This window comes from Sceloporus undulatus, chromosome 9 (genome assembly GCF_019175285.1).
Source record: "Sceloporus undulatus isolate JIND9_A2432 ecotype Alabama chromosome 9, SceUnd_v1.1, whole genome shotgun sequence".
NCBI lineage: Eukaryota > Metazoa > Chordata > Lepidosauria > Squamata > Phrynosomatidae > Sceloporus > Sceloporus undulatus.
In genome coordinates, this window is record NC_056530.1 from 14,073,695 (window position 1) to 14,092,072 (window position 18,378).

At 46.6% G+C, this 18,378-nt stretch overlaps 1 protein-coding gene across 2 annotated transcripts in view; it reads left to right on the forward strand.

The window, feature by feature from the left end:
* Positions 1 to 1,060: 1,060 nt before the first annotated feature.
* The window catches only part of KIAA1522 (KIAA1522 ortholog), a 35,682-nt gene continuing 18,364 nt past the window's right edge, over positions 1,061 to 18,378 (forward strand). The window contains exon 1 of one of the 2 annotated variants that reach the window (XM_042439375.1): positions 1,061 to 1,177. In XM_042439375.1, the coding sequence (XP_042295309.1) occupies positions 1,087 to 1,177 (91 nt within the window). In that variant the 5' untranslated portion in view covers positions 1,061 to 1,086. Of the gene's footprint in view, positions 1,178 to 15,616; positions 15,748 to 18,378 lie in introns of those variants that run through there. The other variant, XM_042439376.1, reaches the window with a different exon arrangement.

The window sequence follows — 18,378 nt, forward strand, 5'->3', positions numbered from 1 at the left end:
ATAAAATGTAAGAATGAAAGACAGTACCAATAAAGTGTTAAGCTCTGCAAACAAGTAAAGAGACCTGTTTTTGACTGGAAATGAATCATTGCACAGGTTAAGGTGTAGGAAATGAATCATCCCCATTGCCTTTAACTGCCTTGTCAGTCGGGCAACCAGAGTTTCATCCATGGCAAACGTATTAAGTAACAGCTAGGGCTTAGGGCCTGGTTTGAAGGTCAAGGGGAGGAATCTCAGAGCCAGAGCAATGTCTTGAAAAGTGTGTCTCTGTGTGTATTTTCCTCATCATTACCTAGACTTGGCGTTTCTTATTTGGATGGTGTATTCTTTGTAACTGTGGCCAATGCTTTAGTGCAATGGTCCCCAAACTGAGTTCTTATGGGGAATTTTGCACTTGAGCTCCCAGAATCCCAGACTATTGGCCAACATGGCTGAGGCTTCTGGGACCTGAAGTCCAAAATCTCTTAAAGGGCACAGATTGGGGACCACTGCTTTAGGAAACGGCATCACCAGGGGTTGCCCCTTGTAACATTGCAAGGGATCTCAGGTTTTGACTCTGAAATCTCAGGGCCTGGGACAGTCCTGATTTGGCCTGTCTTGCAATCACACTACTTCTGAGCATGTGCAGAGTGCTTTTTTGTCTCCCACACCAATGAGCGCCTCTGCTATTTTGGAGAGCCAGCTGTCAGCCACCAGACAGACACTGAAGGGTGAGAAGGACAGACAGAAGACACAGGGATGCAGGAGGCAGCCAAAATCTGTCAGGGCCAAAGGAGTGGCAGGAGACCCACCCTTTTCTCATGGACCTCCCTTTTGCCCAGCAGCAGCTGACTGAGCGATAGAGAGAGCTGAGAGCAGCCCGGCTGTGAGCTGCAGCAGGAGCCCTGCATCTCTCTCTCTCTGCCTCTCTCCAGCTCTCTCTTGCTCTGCGCCGCTGGAGCCCAGCCATGGCAAGGCAGGAGGGAGGCTTGCCTTGCTCAGTCATGTAGCTATGCCCTGTTCCTCCTCCACCCAGCAACCAGGAGGGGCCGGGTGGCGGAGGGGGGCAGAGGAAGGAGAAGGTGCCTTTTCGCACCCGGGGCCGCCATGGGCAACTCATACCGCAAGCGGAACCCGCCCAGCGCCAAGAGCACCTGGTCTTTCTGGAACTTCAGCCGGCCTGAGCGGCTGAAGACAGGTAAGGGGCTCCTAGTGCTTGTATTTGTGTTGTGTGTGTGTGTTGGTGGAAATACTGGTGGAACTGGGGAGTCAGTTGCTGGCCAGCCTTGCAAGCAGTGCTCCGGTGCCTTATAGCAACTGGTGGGAAGCAGAGCAGAATGGCTTTCCATGCATTGCTTGTGGGTCCTGGTTGACCACCTGCGAGCAACAGGAAGGTGGGTTAGATGGACCTGGTTCAGGAGATCTCCACATTATGCCCTTCAAGGAACACTCCTCTTCAAGGGCAAGGCACCGAATTCTTCACAAATGTCTTCATCGAATTCTGTTCCGCACCCACCTCTGAGTCTCCAAATCCCCAAACTTCCCTCTTTGGCTTCTTAAGTCCTACCACACAAGGCTGTTGGAAGTGGCATCCCTTTGACCTTGGATTGTCCTCCCGTTGTGCCAAGTTGTAGGTGTAGAAGGAGGCAAACTGTGCCAATGGGACGTCACTCTGTGCATGCTCAGGGGCAGTCTTGCGTTTGCATGCTCTAGCGCTGTGGTTTTCTTTTAACCGTTCTTTTTTGGGGGATGTAAGGTGGTGATGACAAAGGATCACAGAATCCTTTGGTGATCAGGTGAAAGCTAGGGACACCCTCCCTGGAAATACACGTTGCTAGCTTCAAACGCTTGCAACATGTATTTAAATGGTGCATTTTTGTCGGCCCAAGAAAGTATCACAGTTTTGTGGATTTGGGGATGTTATTGTACTCCCTGGAAAAAGATACACAGAAAACTAGATGGTGGAGAACAGTTGTGGATACCTTATTCAATAAACTATGTGCAAATATTCTACATTGTCTAGCTTTCTGTGTATCCTTTCCCAAGGAGTACAATGATAAACTTTACTGGTAATGCATTGGGAATGGCTGTCCGTTGCACAGACTTGTCTGGACTAAAATGGAAATTAGCAATTGAAAAAGAATGGACACAGTGGCAGGCAAAAAAAATTCAGGGGAAGAGGGGAATAATGAGGAAGAGAGACTAACCCACTTAAATGCACCAAAGTTAATGGACTCCCTAAAATGCATCCATGGATCTCTGCAGTTTAAGGGATCTAGAGCCAGGATAGCTGGCAGTGGAGCCAGGAATCTCTAGGGCTGAATTGTCATCTCAGCCGTTCTGGTTCGCTCTTGTCATTTTGGGAACTACCTGTCTGGGGATGTCGTTCCTTACGTGTCCACTACTACTGCAGCATTTTTGGATTCCCTTGTCTGGGACCTCCCTCTATCCTGCATTCAGCAAATGCATTTAGTATGCCAGGATCATCTCCACTCCAGAGAGCTATGGAGCTGATTTCTTTCCTGTTTCGCTCAGACACCTCCGTCTAAGGTCTCCTGTTTAAATCAGGGCTAAAATGGCAAACCTCCTCTGAACAAATCCTGCCAAGAAAACCCTATCATAGGTTTGCTTTAGAGTTGCCATAAGTCAGTGACTTGAAGGCACACAACACACACAAAACAAAGCTGTTTTGCAGATGTTAAGGAACTGAATCTCTCACTAAACTAAATGTATCCAGTTTTGGTTTTTCTTGTTTAGCTCCCACCATTCCCTGCTCAAAATGTGCAAGATGGCTAGCAAACCCAGCAAAATGTCAGCACTCAGCAAAACAAAGAAGTGGCAGCAAACCAGAGACAGCATGCGATTGATAATGTAATAAATGACCCCCAATGGACAGGTGTGGATGGTGAGTCCCTCCAGATATAGTTGGGCTGCAGCTGCCATCTTTCCTTACCATTGGCTATGTTGGTTGGGGTTGATGGGACTTGTAGTTCAACAAGATCCAGTGGGTGACAGGATTTCTGCTTCTACCTTAGTGGATGGGTATGTTTGAGTGTTGGACTATGACTCTGGAGACCAGGGTTGGATTCCCATCTCGGCCATGGACCTTGGTTTGAGCGTTGGACTATGACTTTAAAGATAGCATTCAAATCCCCACTTGGCCATGGAAACCCACTAGGTGACCTTGGGCAAGTCATACTCTCTCAGCCTCAGAGGAAGGCAATGACAAACCTACTCTGATCCAATCTTGCCAAGAAAACCCCACGATAGATCCGCCTTAAGGTTGCCATAAGTTGGAAACATCTTGAAGGCACTCACTGCCAACAACAAACCTGACATCCACATGCAGTTGTTCCACTCAATCTCATTCTGATTTTGGAAACTAAGCACGCTTGGAGCTGGTTATGGCTTGGATGGGAGACAACTGAGGGCAAGTCTCAAGCTTTGGAGAGAGGCATGGCGGCTGCCAGTTGGAGCTGATTCTACAGGCTTCAAGAGGAGGCAGCTTCCCAAAAATGTTGTAGAATCACTCTGTCACCTTGAATACGCTGGATCTTGTCAGTGGTCAGAAGCTAAGCTTCTGGTTTGCCCTCAGATGGGAGCTAGGGTTGCCAAGTGAAGTAAGGGATGGCGCTTCTCTACCTTCAATGGTCATACAGAAGAGGGAATTTTAGCAGCTTTGCTTGTTATCTCGTCATGCAACAACACTTGCTGAAATTCCTTTTTCTATGCAACCGTCAAAGCTGTGGGGCATGTGGACCAAGGGTTACTGACTCCATATAAAGGCAGCTTCCTATTGTTGTCCTTGTTGTTTTCGATGTCAGGTTTTGTGTTTTGCAAAAGGGACGGTGCTTCCCCTTCTGTGTGGGTCTGTTTTCTGGGATTGTGTACCTGACCTGGTGAGCGAGGGATTGCCGCATTCTTCCCGGAAGCTCTTTTGTATGTTTCTGTTGCTGTTGTTGCATTAAGATGATCCCCACGTAGACAACAAGGTCACTTCCGCAGGCTTGTGTTCACAAATCTGAATGGAGTATTCCATTGAGGCTTCTGTATTTGCTCTTGCTGGTATTCATCCGAATCTCCTCTTCATTCTTAAGAAGACATTGGAAGGCAAGGGGGGAAAAAACCCACCTATCTTTATGTTCACAGTATTTGAGAACATATATATTTTTATCGATATTACTCCTATATTTAAAATGAATATCTGAAATCTGCATTTCCACTCCTTCTCTGTGTTGGACAGCATCCTTAAAACTAAGGTGGCCAACTCTTTTTTAAAACCACGTCTTTGTGCCTTTAGCAGCACTTTAATATAGGGATATTAGGAGAATTTAATGCATACCTCCATGTGGCAAAAAGCATGACCTTCTAATTTCTATGATTAAAGCCAAGTCACACTCTCTCAGCCTCAGGGAATGGCAATGGCAGACCTCCTTTGAACAAATCTTGACAAGGAAACCCCATGATAGGATTTCTTTTAGGGTCACCATAAGTCAGAGATCATTTGAAGGCTCCCAACAACAAAAGGTGAACCTATGATGGAGTTTTCTTGGCCAGATTTGTTCAGAGGAGGTTTGCCATTGGCTTCCCTGGAGGCTGAGAGAGGGTGACAAGTTTGTATGTATATTTTATATATTGTGTTGTAAGAGTTGTGTATGTTTGCGTAATAACTAATAAAATAATAAAAATAACAAATTAATATAATAATAATAATATGACGTACAGTGGGAGCGTGGCTTGGTGGTAAGCAAAGCACTTTTCCTAACAGCTTGGTCAATGTTTTGTCCCTCTCTTTCTCTTCTCCTCTCCATTGGCAGTCACTGGATTAAAGACCCAAAAGTTCAATTTTTATTGTTCAGCCTGTTGATGCTCCGGTGGTCAGCGCATGTGACGGAGGGGGAAGGTCAGGAGCACTCCTGGGTTTTGTGTTTGTTGGTGCTGCCCTTGCTGATTCAGGGAAGCCAAGGCCTTTCGCCGCCCCCAGCTCCACAAAACAGGAGGTTTCTGTTGAGCTCATGTTTAGTCCAAACGAAAACCTTGATGCCATGATAATCCATGTAAACAGGAGTGCCTACTTCCATGCCTTGTGTCTGATGTCTCTGTTCCCCTGCCTTGCTGTTTTTCTGCTAGACCAGTGGTTCCCGAACCTTATTCCTCCAGGTGTTTTTGACTTCATCTCACAGAATCTCCATCCGACTTGGCCAGCAATCAAGAGTTCTGGGAGCTGAAAGTCTAAACCTTCTGGAGGACCGAAGTTTGGGAACCACTTTGCTAAACAGACGGATGGAAACAAGGCAGCTTCGAAAGCTTGCAACAAGTATATTGTGCATTTACAAATTAAAATTAATTATTTTGGTCGGCCAGTAAAAAGTATCACTGGTGGATTTTTGTTTGTATTTGAGGGGAACAAGGGTTGGCTGAACTCAAGGGGCAAATGATAAGGGTTTGTGTGTTGGGCTACAACTCTGGAGACCAGGGTTCGATTCCTCGCTTGGCTATGGAAACCCACTGGGTGACCCTGGGTGAGTCACACACTCTCAGCCCTAGAAAATGACATGATAGGTTTGACGTAAGTTGGGAACAATTTGAAGGCACACAACAACAACAGGAACAGGCAAATGATACAGGATGTCTCTTTGCCATGATGATGATGATGGTGATGGGAATGTGCTTTTCCTCCGGCTAGATTTTTGGGCTGCCTATGGAAAAGGCTGGCCCATAACCCCATTTTATAGATGGATTTGGTGCACAAATGAGGGCACATCTCTCTCTCTCTCTCTCTCTCTCACACACACACACACACACACACACACACACACACACACATTATTTTCACCTTTGTAAGGCAGATATGGGATATTTATTGGCCTAGATAAGGGCCAGTATAGGAGGTTCCTAGATAAAGTCAAGGTAGATCTCAGAATGCCTGCTTTTTGCCTGAACTAATGGCAATTAATTTCTGAAGTGATAAATTCTGGAATTTATGGTGCTTTATTTGCTTATTGATGATGGAAAGGTACTCTGTGCATGTACAGAGATACTGTGTTATTTGTGACATTGATAGCATAGACCTGGCATGGATTGTGTAGGGATGATGTATGAAAGTTGATTGTCAGGATAAAACTCTTGGTTTGGCTTTTGCAAGGCTTTCGCTGCTGGTTTCTGAAACTATGCCGAGATTTTGTGAAACAACCTTGGCCAAGGCTAGTCTGCTTTTCCCTTTTTGCCGGCAGATGTGTCAGACTTTCCCTGTTAGGTGTTGTGCAAGGTGCTGATGGGAAAATGTTTGCATGAGATGTGTGTTAATAACATCCAGCGCATTGCTGGTGGTTTTGAGTCTTTGTACTATGCAGAACCTGCAACATACTTTGCAAACAATGGAGGGCTGCCATTGCGGAACCAGCCTCGGTGGGCAACAATGGCAACCGCTCAGCTGCAATGTTTGGCAATGCTACCAGTCTGGGAAGACTCAATGACTGGATGCCAAGGACGGCATCTGAAAATAGTACAGATAAGACATCAGTGCCGCCTACAGTTGGACAGAGAATGGAATTCGGAGCACTGGTTATGACCTATGGAGCCCTGAACAGCTCAGGTCCAGGTTATGTAAAGGACACTGTTCACCTTATATGAGTTTACCCATGTTTTGAGATCTTCTGGGCAGGCCATTCTCATTGCTTTAGCAACTGTTGTTGTATGCCTTCAATTTGTTTCTGACTTATGGTGATCCTAAGGTGACCCTATCATGGGGTTTTCTTGGCAAGATTTGTTCAGAGAACGTTTGCTATTGCCTTCCCCTGAGGCTTAGAGAATGTGACTTTTCGAAGGTCATCCCTTGGCTTCCATGGTGTTTTAGCAACGGTTGTTGTTGTGTACCTTCAAGTTGTTTCTGACCTATGGCGATCCTAAGGTGACCCTATCATGGAGTGTTCTTGGCAAGATTTGTTCAGAGGAGGTTTGCCATTGCCTTCCTCTGAGGCTGAGAGCACCCAGTGTGTTTCATGGCCGAGTGAGGAATCGAACTCCAGTCTCCAGAGTCGTAGTCAAATGCTCATACCGCTGTGTAACTATACTTTTACTTTTGCAAGATGTGCACTTTTAGCTGTGTCGGTTTTAACTCTTGTAAGCCACTTTGAATTCCAGACTCAGAAAAAAGGCAGGAAACATCAACGAGGGTATCATTTTTAACCCCTTTTCCTGATGAAGAAGCCAGTGGAGCTTCGAAAGCTTGCAATGTGTATATTGTGCATTTTGATGGGTCCCATCTGGGGGATGGTGCAATTCCCACGTCTGTCCTCTGTAACTTCTGATGACTGTGTATATATGTGTGTGAAAGAAAGAAAGGAAAGAAAGAGTGTTGATGCCATTCCGGTCTGCCTAGAAATTCCCTCCCTCTAATCTCGAAAGCTTAATTACTACTTTTGGTAATTCCTGGGCTGAGATTTGGCGCTTGAAAACAGGACCTTGAACCAAGCCCTGTAGCTGCTTTCGACTGTAAGCTCTTTGGGAGCGAGGGCCTGTCTTTATATACTTATACGGTAAACAAAGCACTACGCATATTTGTGCTCTTTCTGAATCATCCCAGTCTTTGAGATGAGGGCTCAGACATGGGGGAGCCTGTCTATCCATATGCCATTTCCAGCCATGAAAGGGCCATATAGGTTGGTAGCAGAGCGCATGTTCTTCCATGTTTCAGGCTCAATTCTGGCCCAAATTCACCCAGTGGATTTCCATGGCTGAGCAGAGAAACTGAACCCTGGTCTTCAGGGTCATAGTCCAAGACTCCAATGCTTTGTGCTCCAATGCACCCCTAAGGTGTGTAATGGTTTGAGCATTGGACTGTGACTCTGGATACCAGGGTTTGATTCCCAGCTCAGCCATAGAAACCCACTGAGTGAGTGACTTTGGGCAAATTGTACTCTCTCAGCCTCAGAGGAAGGCAGATGCAACCCCCCTATGAACTAAACTTGCCAAGAAAACCATATGATAGGTTCACCTTAGGGTCGCCATAAGTCAAGGAACAGTCGACCAGTGCCAAAAGCCCCATGGATCTTCTCCTGACCAGTGTTGACATCTCTGGGCCAAAGGAAGCAATGGTCTATCTTCGGAACATCTGGGAAGGCTCTGGGATGGAAAGAAGGGCCTTCTTGGAAGATCTGGAGACCCAGGAATGCTCATATGGGAGAAGATGATCCTTCAAAAAGCTTAGACTTGAGCTGTATAGGGCTTTATAGGTCATAACCAAGAGCCAGCATTGTGGAGTAGTTTGAACATTAGACTATGACCCTGGAGACCAGGGTTCGAATTCCCGCTTGGTTATGGAAACCCATTTGGGTGACCATGGGAGAGGCATACACTCTCAGCTCCAGAAAACCTGGTGCTGGGTTCAGCTTGTTGTTGTTGTGCACCTTCAAGTTGTTTCTGACTTACAAGGGGAAGCTACCCTGGATTTTTCTTGGCAGGTTTCTTCAGAAGGGTTTTGCCATGGTCGTCCTCTGAGGCTGAGAGAGTGTGACTTGCCCAGGGTGACCCAATAGGGTTTCCGTGGCTGATCCAGGATTCAAACCTGCATCTTGGGGTACTAGAGGTGCTCATATCTGTGAAGATGGGGGGAGAGAGAGCAAGGGGGATGGTGTGGGGCTGGAAGCCCTCCTTGTAAATGTGGTGCTTGTGTGCATGTGTGTGCATTTGTCTTGTTCGCAGCCCCTGCTCCCATGGTAACCGACCAGTGGCCACAAAGCAAAAGAATTTGCATTGTGTTGCTTCAGCGTTTTTCCAGGCGCTCAGCTGGGATCGATAGAGGGGAGGCGTTTTATGCCCCGCCAAAGCATCCCAGACCCACGGAGGGCCTGATATTCACCCCATTGTTGGAAAAAGTGAGGGGCCCCAATGATAGGTGGATTTCCTTTTGTTTGTCCTCAGGGAAAAACATGATGGAGGATCTTGTTTAAGTAGGGAGCAGAAGAGAAGCAGACAGGTGCCCCATGACTGCAAACCAGTTCCAGATTGCGGTGCAATTAATGTACAACAACTTTGTGAAGTAAACAGAGCTACATAGGAGTGTGAGTTTGCATTGGGCTGGATCCTGAGGGGTTCCCACTCCTGCCTCCCACTTTTCTCTGTATCATCCCTTTTTCCAATGAGTCACGCTGTCTCATTATATGTCTAAATCTCAACAACTTCAACTTAGTCATCTTGGCTTCCAGGGAGAGTTCAGACTTGCTCTGATCTCGTATTCCTTTATTTGTCTTTTTTGGTGACCCATGGTACCTCCAGATCTCTCCTCTAGAGCTACATTTCAGATGACTCTATCTGCTTCCTAATAGCAGAATTCAAAGATATGACGGTGTTAGTCTGTAAAATCAGTTTGGAAAGAGATTTTGTAGGATGTCTGAGACTAACGGAAAGAAAGAAGTTGGTAGAATAAGCTTTTGTAGACTTGAGCCTACCTCCTCAGATACATTGGATCCCAATTGGGCTCTAAATGAGATGCCTCCAAGAACTTCAGACATATATAGTCTTGGGCAAATCTTGGAAAGTCAGGGCAGCTCAGGCTTCCTTCACTGAATCTGGGCAGACTAGACTTTTGGATTGCAAGTCCCATCAGCCACTAGCCCTAGAGACCCATGAAGCTCCCTTGTAATGAAGCAGATGGTTATAACCCAAATCCGCCTTCTGTATGAGTAATCCGTCCCTCTTGTTCAAGCCAAACATGTCTACTCTTGCCCTGGCAGTTTCCTCCTTGGTTTAGGAGCAGAGGGAGACAGAGGTAACTCCTCTTTTAATTTTAGGCAATTTACAGAGCGATAGAAGAGTCATGTGCAATTTGAAGGGATGGCCCTGATTTCAACAACAGAGCATGTGCTTTGTATACAGAAGGTCCCGGATTCAAGTCCTGGTTTTTTCCCCTCACCCCAAATACTTCTGTGCCTCCCTATTTTCATTTTTGGGTGTGTGTGTGAAAAATCGCAATTAAATTGGCCAAACCATAGTGAAAACACACCAAAGTCTGGCAAGTGAACATTGTTCCTGATCAACCCAGAAATGCCTCGTTCATGCCCAAACCTGTTTGGTAGCATTTCTAAGAATGATGGATGTAGGAGGAAACATGCAGGGGTAGCTGTGTTGGCCATTTAACACACGCAAACAGAAATCCATCAGTGATACCTTTATCGGACAACCGAAATGCACAATATACTTGTTGCAAGCTTTCGAAGCTCCATGGGCTTCTTCATCATGATGTTACAAACCAAAAAGGAGAAGGGAAAAAAATTGGAGATGTTAGTCAGATGTCTATTTCAGTCTTTAGTAATGTGTCATGTTTCAAGTAGTGGCACATTTTGTAATGGAAATTTCAGCATCCCTCATCCTTGGGACCACTGCTATTTTCTTTTCCTAGCAGCCCTAAATCTTAATTTGTAGGTTCGGATATCTTCTTCCTCTCTTTGTCTTCAAAGAGAGAGTCCCCAAGGATTGCCACATCCATCATCCAAACTTTCTTCTCATCAGTCACAGTGCAGACATATGTGATTCTCACCCATGATATGATAGGAAATTATGGTTGTGAACATCTCTGGAAATACAGCCAGAGATACAATAGACCGAGTAGAGATGCTTAGGAATAAACATCTCAGATCTTGCTTTAGCAGTTGCACGGTGTAAATTTCTGCCAAGCATTTGTTCCAGAGTTATAACCGATCACGTAACGGGCAGCCATGTCTCATGAATGCTTGCCGCGTTAAGGATCTTGTGCAACCCTGATTAGGATTCTGCCCTTGTGCACCCTCCTAGAAAGTGCAACCGCCTACATTTAACTCCGGCATAATTTTTAACACCTTTGCCTGATGAAGAAGCCGGTGGAATTTGGAAAGCTTGCAACATGTATTTTGTGCATTTTGGTTGGTCCACTAAAAGTATTGCTGTCTTGTGGATTTTGGGTGCTTTGCTGTATGGCCAACATGGCTACCTTGGATATGTTTCCATTAACACTATGTTTTCATTAACACTATTTCATAGCAAGGCGCGATCAAATACAACCCGCTGCCATGAAGGAATACATAATCAAAGCACTTCCGACAGATGGCTACCAGCCTCTGCTTAAAAACTTCCAAAGAAGGAGACTTCTTCACTCTCCGAAGCAGCATCTTCCACTTCCAAACAGCTCTTACTATCAGGAAGTTCTTCCTAATGTTTACGTGGAATCTCTTTTCTTATAGCTTCAATCCATTGATCCGGGTCCTATTCTCTGGAGCAACAGAAAACATGCTTGCTCCATCCTCAATTTGGCATCCCTTCAGATACTTAAACAGGGCTCTCATATCACCTCTTTACCCTCTCTTCTCCAGGCTGAACATGCCCAGCTCCCTAAATTGCTCTTCAAAGGGATTGTTGGTTTCCAGATAGTTCACCATTTTGGTCCTCCTCCTCTAGACACACTCCGGTTTGTAGTTACACTTGTGTAAGCCACCAACTCATCACAAACCAAGCCTCACACTCCCAGTTGCTTTCTCTTATTAGTCTGGTTGCCCCTTTCACTCCTCTAATGCGATTCCATCATGGATGATGTATTATTTATCTCCTGCTAACAGTGTGCCTTACACACTGCAGGCAACATGATGCAGTTCTTACCATGAGGTCTTTGCAGTTGTATAGCCCCAGAGGAGGAAAGGTCTTCCCTGCTGCAGAAGGTATCCTTGGATTGTCTGGAAGCAGGGGCTGGGGTGGACTCTATGGGAAGGGGAATGTGTTGCCCCCATGGACCACATCATGTTACTTGTGGTCACCTTTTTGGATGAAACTACCACAGAAAGAGGATTTGTGGGACTTCTGGAAGGGAGAGAAGACAGCTGTCAGTTGACTTATGGCATCCCCATACATTTCATAAGGGTTTCTCAGGCCAGGAATATTCAAAGATGTTTTTGCCAGTTCCTGCCTCTGAAATAGAGCCTAAAGCACCTGGTATTCATTGACAGTCTCCCATCCAAGTACTAACCAGGGCTGCTCCTGCAGAGCTTCCAGGATGAGGTGGTATCTGGTGCCTTTAGGGTTGCCATAAGTCAAAGCCCACTTGATGACACAAAACAACAACTTAGATGACTAGATAACCCATCTCTTTTCATATAAGGATTGCAATGTCCTTATCTGTGTGGATGGACAATCCTAGGAATGGGCAGATGGAAAAGTATGATAACTTTTGACGCCTCTCCTGTCCCTCTCCTGAAACCTGACTGACCTTTTAGATCATCCTTTGCAATTAAGTTGAGAAAATGACAGTCCCCTGGATCCTGCATCAATGGCAGGTGCAAAAACCCTTGCAATCTCTGCCAGTGAGCAAGAGGCCTTTTGAAATGTGTTTGTTCCCATGTGCAAGAATGAAACAAGCCATGATTTATGTCCTTGCAGGTGAGTAAGCCTGGGCAACAGGGTTTGTTTAAGCCGAGGCATCCTAGTCTCTGCCTAGGCAAGTTCCTGGCAGGACAAGAGACTGCAAGTGGAGGTTGAATTCTTCAGAAGAAGTGGGGAATTTTGCTTGAGCCAGGCATAATGAAACCATCTTTTGAGTGACTAGAGAGCCCCCAGACATTTTTTGGGGGGGTGGCAGATACTTAGAAGTATTTCTGAAGGAGTGGGCAAAGCATGGCCCTCTGGAGTTTGTTGGACTTACTCCCACCATTGCTCACCACTGTTGCTGCTGGGACTTGCAGTCCCCAAATCTCTGGAAGGCTGTCCAGTTCCCACCCTTGGACTGTCAAGTAAGCAAACATGAACACATTTTACCTGTCACTACTTGCCCTAAAAGATTTCTGGGAGTTGTAGTTTGGTGAGAGGATAATTCTATAGGTTTCCACCCACCTCCAGTGTCTTTCTCTAATGCCCATGATCCACAGCTAGCAGGATCCTGTGGAAGAGGGAAGGAATGTGGAACTGAGTGACTCTTGCTGAGCAACCCTGCTCCACAAGAGTAAAAACCAAATCTCTTTCTTTGCAGACTTTGGTGTTACAAAGAGGTGACTCAGTGCAGCATCTGTCTCAAGTGGATGCTGGGGCTAGGAGTAAAGAAAACCAGCGCTAGCCCCAGAATATGACACAATCTAGGCATAAAGATGGCCCAGTTAGGACTTGTAGGGAACTAAACTTAGCTCTTAGGAACAGGGAGAGTTTCGTTTTGTTTGCATGCAAAGGGATCTCGTGTTAGTCTCAGGTTCTGCAAGATCCCTTTGCAGAGAGCCAGTATGGCGTAGTGGTTTGAGCATCGGGCTATGACTCTGGATTCCCACTTGAGCATAAAAACCCACTGAGTGGCCTTGGGCAAGTCACACTTACTCAGCCTCAGAGGATGGCAGTGGCAAACCCCCTCTGAACAAACCTTGCCAAGAAAATCCCATGATAGGTTTGCCTTAGGGTCACCATAAGTAGGAAACGAAGGCACATAATAACAACAACAAACTGATATTCCATACTAACATGGCTGCGTCTCTGGATTCTTCCGCCATGGAAAGCATCATTTTCTTTGAGTGTATGTGTAGTGTGAGAGAGATTCCTCCTGCTATTCCTTTTCTTCTTCTTCTTTTGAATGGCAGGAGAAAATAATAATGATTTCTTCCTCCAAGTTGTCTCAGCAGGTAAACGGAGGCTGGCAGCGGTCTGACATAGTTTTTTGGCTTGTTGGAATTTGCCCTTTGGATAATTTCATTTAGTCTGCCAAAAAAGTCAAGGGTGGCATTTGCAAAAAGAAATCACAAAACCTAAAAGGATTATAGCTCCTGGTTGCATTTCCTTTAGCTCCACCTTGAGCAGAGAAATCTCTGGGTTGGAGATCCTGGACTTGAAGGTTGGGGAGACACGGAGAGAAAGCCTCTGAGAGAAGGCAGCGTGGGGTGAAGGAGTTTCCATGCCTGGACTTGAACCCAGGAGCTGCTGCTTGAGATCACTAATTGGTCTGTCTGGGGCCAAGGTGGTGGTTGGCATAGTGATGCCAATGGGAATTTTGCAGAGCACTAGAAAGCCTGTGAGGCTGCAAAATATTAACGTAGCTTCCAGGAGTGTGTAGTGGCTTGAGCATTGGGCTGTGCCTCTGGAGACCAGGGTTCGAAGTCCAGCTCAGCCACGTAAAACCATGCAAGTCGTACTCTCTCAGCCTCAGAGGATAGCATTGGCAAACCCCCTCTGAAAAAACATGCCAAGAAAACCCCACCTTAGGTTCATCTTAGCATCAGATGCCAAACTCAACTCAAGTAGTGGGCCAGGGACCAGAGCCAGTCTGCAAGCTGTTGGCTACTGGTCCTTGGCAGGTTTGCAAGGAAGGAAGGAAGAAAGAATAGTAAGCCAATAGGTTCAAATGTGGCACTGGTCCTTGCAACATGGGGGATAAAAATTGCCAGCCCCCCACATCAGAGAGCTTGAGGTGCAATGGCCTAATATATCTTTTAGTTTTGAAGATGTCACATAAACCTCCCTTCACATGCAAAGTCTGCAGGAGCAATGCTTTTGCTCCTTCCAGCGCCTCTCTGCCCTGGATCCTTCATTGAGGACCCCTCTCATTTTGATCTATAGTAATCCCCCCCCCCCCCAAAAAAAATAACTAGACGGCTGTTGCTCCAGAAGAATGAGCTGGCCTCCCTTCTGTTTCTTCCAAGCCTTGCAGCTGCATCTCCTCCTTGCCATCTTCTTCCCTCGGAGTGATGCTCACCGCATGCCAGATGGTGTGGCCTGACCTGCTCTTTCTAAGTGGCCTGATGAATATTCAGAGGGGGATTTGCCATGTTTGGGGGGAGACTTGGGGGGGGAAGCCTCTCCAGAAGGGGGAGAGGAAGGCCAGGACAGCTGGCGGAGGACGGACCTGACTCCTTACAAGCCGGAAAAGGAAGAGCCAGAGGAGAGACTGGAAGGAATGTAGTTATGGCTCAGCAACGTCCATGAGTCGTCCTGGCTAGCATTGCTAGTGGTGTGGGAAACTGGGAACTGCAGTTCAGTAGGGGAGCCAATGTGGCAGAACAGTTTCAGTGTTGGACTATGACTCTGGAGACCAGGGTTCAATTTCCATTGGGTGGCCTTTGGCAAGTCACACTCTCAGCCTCAGGAGAAGGCCATGGCAAACCTCCTCTGAACAAATCTTGCCAAGGAAACCCCATTAGGTTGGAAATGCCTTGAAAGCATGTGTCCACAAACAACAAATAAAGCCCATGCGGAGAAAGGTTTGCCACCTGAGGCCAATGCTTGGCAGGGGGTCACTGTCCCAGAGGGTGGGTTGAGTGTCCCTCCCTCCTCCTCCTCTTTTTCCTTTTCTTCCTCCTCCTCTTTCTCTTCTTCTTACTCCTCATCCTCTTCTTCTTCTTCCTCTTCCTCCTTTCCCCTCCTCCTCTTCCCCTTTTTTCTTCTTCCACTTCCTCCTTCTCCTCTTTCTTCTTCTTCCTCCTCTTTCTCTTCCTCCTCCTCCTCTTCTTCCTCCCCTTTCTCTTTTTCCTTCTCTTTCTCTTCCTTCTCTTTCTCTCTCTCCTCTTCCTCCTGGGGAGAGGGGGGCTGGGAGAGGAGAGAGGCTGCTCCTGGTCCCTGCTGCCTCCTCTGGGCTGGTCCTCTCTGGCAGCAAGAGGAGGAGGAGAGAAGGATGCTGGTAAGCGAATGCTGAGGCTGAAGGAGAAAGGGACGAAGGAAGAAAGGAGCCTGTCCTTCCATCTCTCCATCCTTGGTGCTGGTGGAGGGAGCGCCTGAGGATGGTGGTCTTCCTGGGGCGGAACCTGCCTGCCCTCCTGGCCCTCTTCAAGAAGAAAGGTGAGTCAGGGGCCTTGGTCCTCTTTACTCCCAAGGAGACCCCTCTTGGCCTCCAGGCAGCCCAATTGGGCCACCTCTTTGGCATCGCCATCCGACACAAGGGAAACAGAGGTCTCCCCTCTTCTCCATCAGGGGTCCATTGGGTCCGCCAGCCCATGACCGGATCGTCCTTGGGATCCAGAGGGATGGAGAGGAAACATGCAAAAAGGACTAGGTGCAAGGCTTGGAAAAGGCAAAGGAAAGTGAGGATGGATGAGAAACATTAGATGGTTTGGCAGAAGGAAGAAGGGGGAACATCCCAAGCCCCTTTTTACTACCCAGCCAGATGAGAAAACACATTCATTCATTAATAATGATAACAATGGTGTGTTTTTAAAAGTCCTTGAGGTGTTGTGAAGTGTTGATTTGTTGTTGTTCCCTGCCTGGGCAAAAAATAACAAGTAGAAAAACAGTAATATAGTAATTATTATTATTAAATGTGTATCTTCACCAGGCTGGTTAGCAAAAAGTGCTTGGGATGTTGTGCATTGTTGATTTGTTGTTGTTCCTTGCTTCAGTCCAAGGGAAGAGGTGGGTAAGAAATAAATAATAATACATTTCTTACCTGCTTCTCCCCATGGATCAAGGCAGGCAACAACAACAACTCAACGAAACACAATATTGTCTAGGAATGATAACGGTGGACTTCAAGGTCCTTTTACAATGAATGTTTAGCATTAATTTTGTTCCTCAGTTGTTTGGGTGGGTGGTTCACTGTAATTTTTCATTTTCCTTCTGGCGGAATCTCTCTCTGTTTATCTGTCTACGAAGCTGCAAAATATCCCTGCAAATGCAGCACAACCAAACAACAACTTCTGCCTTCTTTTCTCTCCAGGCCCCCCCCCCACCTTGAAATACCTGAGACTGATCTTTGTAAAGAAGGCTTTTAGGGGGGAGAGAAATGTGTGCCCCCATGGTATTCCCCCATAGTATTTCAGGGACTCTGTCCTTGGGAATCTGTTGGCATGCATCCCATGAGGATGGAGGGGCAGAGGTCCTTTGGAGAAGGAGGAGGACTCTTTGTGGAGCTGGGTTTCCCCTATTTGGGGCAATTTGCACCTCCCTAAACCTCTTTGGCAGCTTCTGGGTCCCCCCAACCCAACCTTCCACCCTTTTTCCTCCCATCAAGGCATCCCCCATTGTTTTCTGGACTCATTCCCTCCATTCGCTCTTCCTGGATTGCTGAAGCCAGCAGTTCATGGTTGGGTTTGGCTTTCAATGATCTGAACCGCTAGCATCCAGGACAGAGTAACCAGAGTTCTCCTTTCCCCAGACATATCCCCCATTTCAACCTTCTGCCCAAAAAGTCCTCCATTTTGAGCAGGACCATTAAGCATGAATTTATATGTACGAGTGCATTCAGCTTCGGTTTGGGAACGTGCTACATTTTTCTGGAACGTATCGTGTCTTACCCTCCTTTGCATTTAGGACAACCAAGATCATCTGAGCATCCCTGTGTCCCCTATTACTGCGTCCCCCATCATTGGGAAGGGAATTGGGTCCATTTTGGGTTTCTCTGCTGGCTCGCTCTGCAGTGCTTCTGCAGTTCTTCCTTCCTTCCCTCCCTTCTTCCTCCTCTCAGATTTTGTTTTTCGGATGAGCTCTGTCTCCTTTGGTTAGGATGCAGCAGCCCTGCTGAGACAGAAAGGATTTACCTCTCCTTGAGGCTGAAAATGGCTCCTTATTGGCTGTTCCTAGTTGGTTTATTTTGCAGCCTCCTGTCCTCCTTCTTTTGTTTGGTGACTTCCAAAAAATGGCTTGATAAAGTGGAGAGAATGTTATTTCCTAGGTCTGGAAGCCACCAAGCCCTCTGAGAAGGAGCTGGGTATGTTTAGTCTGGAGAAGAGAAGGTTACGATTGACATAATCTGGAAAACTCTCCAAGATGGGGGAAGAAACACAGAATCCTAGAGAAGGGACCCCCAAAGGGCATCCAGTCCAACCCCATTCTGCCCTGTATGATAGCCCTGTTTAAATATTTGAAGGGATGTCATATTGAGGATGGAGTGAGCTTGTTTTCCTACTGCTCTAGAGACTAGGATGGAGCAATGGATGCAAACTACAGGAAAAGAGATTCCACTTAAACATTAGGAAGAACTTCCTGAGGATAAGAACCGTTTGATAGTAAAAGACACTGCTGCGTCAGAGGTGGTGGAGTCTCCTTCTTTTGAGGTTTTTAAAAATAGGCTGGATGGCCATCTGTCACAAGAAGGCTTGGATTGGGTCCAAGGGTCGGATTGGATGCCCTTTGGGGTCCTTTCCAACTCTAGGATTTGCTATGCTTCCTCCTCCATCTTGGAGAGTTTTCCAGATTATGTCAGTCTGTAGCATGGGATGTATAAGGTTGGATTTGGGATGCAGAGGCATATAAACTTGGCATCTTTGTTCATCTGGATCACTTGGCTCTGGTTTGAAGTTTCGTGCAAATAAGGAGCTGGGAATAAGGAACCAGCTTTGTCCCCGTAACCCGTCTCCGCTTTTCTTTCCTTCTCTCGCTTTCTCCACATCTCTTCCCACCCACCCCTTTTATTCTTTATTTAGTTTAAGTGATGGAAATTGCTAAAGTCGGACTAACTTTGCCAAGGGGAATATA